Source organism: Agrilus planipennis, unplaced genomic scaffold (genome assembly GCF_000699045.2).
Source record: "Agrilus planipennis isolate EAB-ADULT unplaced genomic scaffold, Apla_2.0 scaffold63, whole genome shotgun sequence".
NCBI classification, from domain to species: Eukaryota; Metazoa; Arthropoda; class Insecta; order Coleoptera; family Buprestidae; genus Agrilus; species Agrilus planipennis.
Window position 1 is genome coordinate 369,804 of NW_020439363.1, and position 6,976 is coordinate 376,779.

The window sequence follows — 6,976 nt, forward strand, 5'->3', positions numbered from 1 at the left end:
CGTATTATGAATAAGATAATATAATAACAAGTGCATTGGTAACATTACAAATGTTATTAAACAATAACTTATACATTTAGGTATTATGGTATTATTCGCTTAGTAAATCGTCCACTGAAAATCTTCGAAGAATCCTTCCCAATAATATCTGGAAAATTGTTAGAGCAGTTTCATCAAATCCCGGTTTAAATTCTTCCATAATTGTGTCGATATTCTCGTTGATTATTTTATTTGTAGAAACAGTTAGTTCGCTTCTTTCGGGGAATAAATTGTCAAAATGAACGTCGCTCACTTGGTAAGTCAGAATGCTTTTGTGCCTTTTTGGTTCAATATATTGCTTTCCTTTCCTCTGATAAGGTACTAAATCGTATACTGCATGAACCTTAAGGTTATCTGAAACAGAAAAAGAGAAAATAGACAAGGGCGTAAGGACCGAGTTGTTTATGAATTATACAACTTTTCCATAAAATGCAACTTCAGCTACTTTAGCAGGATTGGGATAGGTACGTCAGACAGTGATCTATAATATTACCTAGAGATCATGGGTTCTTTTAAATAGAAACCATTACAGTTTACTGCTTTCTGATTTTATTCAAGTACCTACCTGAATATAAAAATTTAGACTCTATCGGAATTCGAGGTTGGAAATAGGGATTTCTATTGAGAAAAAAACTAATTTGAACTTTAAATGACTCAGGACATTAAGGTCAAGGTCAAATGTTAGACTATTATCCTCTGTACCTACCGATGCGCGCACAATTTCCGTTGCATGCTAAAATTTTACTCTCACGCCCCAAAAGAAGTATTATTCGAAAAAAGGCATGTACTTACTAACTACTGCTTGAAACGAGCCATTCCCTCGGAGTTGAAGGACCAGTATGTGCTCGTTGATATGATATTTTGCTTTTATGGCAATTCTTTCTAATGATATGTCTGCTGCAATGGTGTCAAATTTACTGGTCACATTTAAATTATGTACTTGGAAGGTGGTGCCATTTGTGAGTTCGATATCTTCAAAAACCGTGTTTCTTATCTGAGCTTTCGGTATGACAAGGGGTTCCATGGGCGGAACTGACATTTCTGGGATACCTTTAGCTAAATACGGCCGAATTTTTTCAATATTGTCCAAAATACATTGAGTGAACGATGGACTTGAACGGCTACATTTTGTAATGTAAGCAGCTGCAAAAAGTATATTTATAAGGTTGTAGAAAACGGGTCTTGATGTTTTGATAAGTAAAAGATATTTTTCGTAATTTTGTTGTTAAAAGGAGAAATGATGAAATTCTTCAACCATCAATAATTTAAAAGTGAAAGCACAAATACTTCTATGGGTTTAAAGGTTTTGAATACTAGGATAGTCTTTGTAGAAGAATTAATTTGTAAATATTAAACTTTCTCTACCATCTTCTTAAAAATAAAAATTTTAAGTGGTTTAATTAAAAAATAGTATTGCAATTTCCATGTAAATCTAATTTTTTATATTTCAAAATACTCACGCAATTTTTTCGATTGCACTGTTACACTTAAACTAAAAACAATAAAAACAAACACCTTCATAATGCTAATAAAATTTAAATGCTAGTAGACACTTCTTTCACTTATGAAATTTGTTTGAAAAATGTTCCAATAACATACAACATTTGTAGTTTAGTTTAAGAATCAATTTATAAGTAATTAACAATTTTTGAATAGGGTACATTTTAATGACTATTGCTATTTAGATATTAATCCATCTAAAATTGATAATACATAATAATTATTATTCTCTGCTTTAGTACTTAATAATGTTGAGTAATGAACAAATGTAGAAAGTAAGTTAATAATAATATAATGGAGTCATTTGAGCTTAATAATATTGTAGTAGTTTTGGAAACGATAGATAAAGATTTTTAGGAAAACTAAGTATTTAATAGTAATCAACATTGTGATAAAAATCAGAGTTTAATTATTTATAATGTTTGGCGTAAAGTTGCTTTTTCAAAAAGACATAGTTATCAAACGATGTAGATGTAGATATTCGAAAATTAATGCTGAAAACTATAACTTTGTGCAGAAAAGGATAAATTGAAAAGTCATTAATTACATTATTTTAATCAGGAAGCTAATTGACAAAAACACCATAAAAAACAAATTTACAATTTGTCTACCGATAAACATTTACTCATAATATCGTATTTATAAAAAGGTCATTGCTATTCGTTATTATAGTAGTATATGTGGTATGAATTAATTGTGTTGTTAATAGTATATTTTTTTAATAGATTGTTTATCGAAATGCTAATAGTTTTGAAACGCTGCTTCCAAAACACTTAGTGTATGGATTTTATTTTTATACATAACTAGATATTTTGGTAGTTAATATTTGCTATTCTTTAAGGTTCTGTTGTCATCTAGACTCTAGAGCAGTGATTCTCAACCATTTTTTCGTCACGGTACACTTTTAATAATTTAAAAATTTGGCGGCACACTAACAATTATATAAATTAAAAAACATAGTTAAACAACTGTTATACCTATAATCTAATCTAATCTAAATCTAAATATAAATATATATATAAAATGCTAATGTGCGTACGTAAAGACAGGGTTTTCTCTATCACCACCAACTCCTATCAACTTCCCGTTGGGGTGGTAAATACCCCTTGGTCTCCTGCTGAAAGTACGGGAGTTTGGTCGCGGTGGATGGAAGTGGGCGGTTGTGGGTGGCGAAAATGTGAAAATATATATATCTGTCCTTTTCTAACTTATGAGATCCTTTGGAAAGTTCTAAAAATTTATGAAATTATCCAGAAAACTCCAGAATGTATGCAACTGTTACAATCGATCTAGAATGTTCTAGAAGGTTTTAAAAATTTCTGGAATGATCTACAAAGTTCCAAAATGTGTGCAACCGTTAAAATCGATATGGAATGTTCCAGAAAGTTCTAGAAATACCTGGAAAGTTCCAATCAGGGGGTAAGTCTCTCAATATTAGCAAAATGCATTCTCCAAAAGTCTCCTCCGCTATTTTACTGTATGCATCCGTAAAATTTCTCATTTCGTACTGATAAAAACATATTTCAGTAATTGAAAATTTCTTATTATTAGTAAATAACAGATAGTTAAGTACATTGTTTTTCCTACTTTGTAAGGAATCTAAAGTAGTTTAAAAATTTGTTTGTATGTGCCTGTTTATCTCTTAATACTTATGCTTTAAAATTATAAAATTATATATAGCATAATCAGGGAATATTTAAAGGGGTAGATGGTGGGAGACTCGGAATAAAAATATGTGTAAGTTAATTTATAAAACACAGCACTCAAAAGGAAAAAGGGCGTACAGAAGTATTGACACTTCAATACAACATGCAGTAACAGATTTTGTAGAAAGAAGAAAAACAAATGAGACATGCCTAGAAAATTTACAATAGGTATGTTGTATAAAGGGCAACAGACAGTTATTGAGATGGGGCTGCAACGTAGATATACAGGGGCAAAAGATTAGTATGCTTAGATTTGCAGATGATATAGCAGTATTTGCATTTAGCAAGGAGGAGTTAGAGTTAGCTTTAAATAAGATGGATGCGGTATTGACAAAATAGCACTGTATGAAAATAAATAAAAGTAAAACAGAAATACTGGTATGCAAGGGAAGAGAAGTAAGGAAAGAGCGAATATAAAGATAGGAGACGAAAAATTAGAAGAAATGGCTGATTTTCGATATCGAGGAAGTCAGATAAGTCAGGACGGAAGGAGTAGTAGGGATATAAAGCAGAGGATAGCACAGGGTCGAGTCGCCTTCAATAAAAAGAAGTCACTTCTATGCTCGTGAACGGTTAATTAAAAATTCGAAAAAGGACCTTATGATGATAATGATGATGTTTTAAATTTACTTTTTTAATTTAATTCTGTTATGCGTCTGATTATTTTTTAATTTTACCTGCAGGATTATATGGAGAACGTGGTACGAAATGGGAATGCCCATAGGTATACATTTAGGACGCGGTAAGAAGTAGGAAATTTAGGGATAACGGTAAGTGACAATAAGCATTTTTTTACTGTATATTTTCAACCAATAATAACTAATGAATACTTTCAAATAATACAAGTAGAAAACTCCTATCTACTTATATTACTCTAAAAATGCAGTTTCTACTCCATTTCTTCGATCGACGTGCGCTCTTTACTGCGTCAATTAAGTAGTTAATAAATTGAAACAGGGAAACAACTGCGATCTCTGTCGTAAATTCGTCCGACAGAATCATGGGTTTATTAAAATGAAACATAATAGTCATGTTTTATCACTTTTATTACCTAAAGCCATCCAATTTTTACAAATTGTTTATCGACTTTTTTAAATTGGATGCTTGTTTAATTACGTATTTCATGTGTTATAACACGTGAAAGGTAAGAAACTTTACGTATCAGTTTCTATGTTGCTCACTATGCAAATATGATTATAAATATTAATATTATCCAAAGTCTATAAAAATATTTTTAGTAGGCAGGTAAATTTTTCTGATTAGAAATTAAAATAGCAACAAATGAGCAACAAGTTTTAACCAACAGTGCCCTTAATAATATGAACAGTAATTTTATAATTGCGTAACTAGAAGTAGCGAGGGTTGTGGTGTCTGTTCGTCCCATTTTTTTTTGTTTTATTGGTATAAATGAGTAAAAACGAAGGGAGAATATGAAAATGCTTAAATATATTAAATCCTATGACATTGTTAGTTACTTAATAGTGGATTAATTATGCAATATTAATTCTGAAATCATTTTTTCGATTTTTAATTTGCCCACTACAAACTAATTCAACCCCGCCGGGAATCGAACCCGGGATCTTTGGCTTTACGCACCAATGTTCTGACCACTAAACTACGAGAGGTGACAACAGCAACCACGACCAACCGACAACAATTTTTCTCTCATTAATTTGAGGTAGTTTGTAGTGGGTAAATTAAAAATCGAAAAAATGATTTCAAATTAATATTGCATATTATTCTACTATTAAGTAATTAACAATGTCATAGGATTTCATATATTTAATATATATATAATTAAGATAACAAAAATCGACGGATCGTTAACCTTGTAGGTCGGTTGGTCGTGGTTGCTGTTGTCACCTCTCGTAGTTTAGTGGTCAGAACATTGGTGCGTAAAGCCAAAGGTCCCGGGTTCGATTCCCGGCGGGGGTGTGACAACAGCAACAATTTTTCCCTCATTAATTTGAGNTTATTATCTTATTTTAAAACGAATTTAATACGTGGTAAATGAAACTGTTTTGATATATTCAAGGTTTCTAAGACACAAATGAAGCATATTCTCAAGAATATTTATACTGAATGCGTGTCTGTACGTAGTTTATATTGTTTTTTGTAAACAAATTTTGTAGGTACCTACAATACTACAATGATTCAACTGTGTTCAAATCGAACAGTTGAAAAAATAGATTGGGGTTTAGTAGTTGGGGTTTATTAGTAGAAATGTGGTTATTAGTTTTATTTAGTAGCCTTTTAGTAACAAAAATAGCGACCGAACCACGAAAATCTGCTGCGCTTCGTAAGTGTATCAGTTTTTTAATTTTCATTCTTTTTATTTTTATGCAAATTATTATTCATCCCTGTTATATTACAACGATGTGGCATATTGAAAAAAAAAGAAATTAAATAATTTTATTAGTACCTATCCTTTCAAATACGTTCATTAGTTCATTTTTCTAAGTTTAATTGCTAATCAACTGTATGATAGTATGCATTGAATAGATCTTTAGGGAAGCAGCTTGATAAATATTGATATTTTTTAGCTTCCTTTTTTAAAGTATGTAGTAGAAGTGATCCAAATTTAAACGATTGTATTAAGGAATCGGTAGAACAAATAAGACCCCATTTGGAGGATGGGATTCCGGAATTTGGTATACCCCGTTGTGAACCACTAAAAATTCCAGAGGTTTCGATCGATCAAGGGTCAGGTCCAGTATCATTGAAATCGACGTTCAAGAACATTGAAATTCATGGTCCCTCAAAATTTGGATTGAAAAGTGTTAGGTAAACTCAAATTACTGTTATCGTTGAAGGAAAATCTGCATCGTGGGGAATATGAGCTTTTATTAATCATGAGCTTTAGACGTGGTGATTTCTGTAGATCTTTGTAGATTTGAAAATATTGTATCACGATTTTTAAACATAATATTTGCAGAACTGAAAGGACAATGAACTATTTTTCTTCAGATCTAGATAGATCTATCAGCTCTTTCGGTAACATTTGTGTATCCCGAGTTTCTTTTCTTACCGAATTGTAGTAAAACTTTTTATCTACTTACGATATATGATATAAACCGCTTGTTTCCGTTAAGCAGTAATAAAATACTTTTTAGAATCGATTTAGACAAAAATAAAGTAAAAATTAAATTATGGATCCCAAATTTGTTACTACAAGGCGATTACAGCATGGAAGGTCGAATCCTAATGATGCCAATAGTTGGAAATGGGAAGTGTACCGGAAACTACAGTAAGTAGAATATTTTTTATTATTATCACTGTTATTGTTCGGGTCTTTTGGCAATTCAGACGTTTTTAGTAAAATAATCGAAAGGGAAATTGTAAAAATTAACCCAAAAAAGAAAACAAAGACGTTACACAATGCAGTAATGTTTAATTAAATATTTTGATAATTGGCGGAAAGGTAAAACAAAAATATGGAAATGTATTAACGTCAAGCTTGATTAATTTATTTTATAAAAGTAGTTATCTTAAAAATTTTCTCTACTTAATAACCCTAGACATAAATTTTCAATCTCTCTTCAGTCTCTCAGAGTCTTTCAGCGGCTCTCACAGTCTTTCACAGTCTCTCAGTTATTGCCTAGGTGTTTTTATGGATCTCTCACAGTCTCTGTATGAGAGACTCGAACGATAAAATTGTTAATTCAGAGATTCGAGTCTCTCACAGAGAGACTGAATGAATAAAACTGAAAAATTGAGAGACTCGAGTCTCT

At 31.2% G+C, this 6,976-nt stretch overlaps 2 protein-coding genes across 2 annotated transcripts in view; one reads left to right on the top strand and one right to left on the bottom strand.

Moving 5' to 3' along the window:
* LOC108734133 lies at positions 1 to 3,040 on the bottom strand. Its single transcript, XM_018465546.1, has 3 exons — positions 2,938 to 3,040; positions 832 to 1,182; positions 1 to 393 (listed from the first exon to the last, which is right to left on the bottom strand). Exons 1-3 carry the CDS (start codon positions 3,038 to 3,040, stop codon positions 92 to 94), a joined length of 756 nt encoding a protein of 251 aa, XP_018321048.1. The 3' UTR covers positions 1 to 91.
* A 2,741-nt stretch (positions 3,041 to 5,781) lies between these two features.
* LOC108734142 overlaps positions 5,782 to 6,976 on the top strand; it is a gene marked incomplete at its 5' end in the record, with an annotated part of 23,887 nt that continues 22,692 nt past the window's right edge. The window contains 2 exons of the mRNA XM_025978822.1: positions 5,782 to 6,029; positions 6,359 to 6,492. Of these exons, the coding sequence (XP_025834607.1) occupies positions 5,782 to 6,029; positions 6,359 to 6,492 (382 nt within the window). The remainder of the gene's footprint in view (positions 6,030 to 6,358; positions 6,493 to 6,976) is intronic.

Bases quoted from the DNA above. Each gene is read 5' to 3' on its own strand.
- LOC108734133 (XM_018465546.1), bottom strand. From the start codon at position 3,040: ATGAGAAATTTTACGGATGCATACAGTAAAATAGCGGAGGAGACTTTT. The intron at 1,183-2,937 runs GTATTTCTAGAA...TACTTTTTGCAG, and splicing joins CCCTGATTGGAACTTTCCAG to CTGCTTACATTACAAAATGT. The intron at 394-831 runs GTAAGTACATGC...TTTCTGTTTCAG, and splicing joins CTCGTTTCAAGCAGTAGTTA to ATAACCTTAAGGTTCATGCA.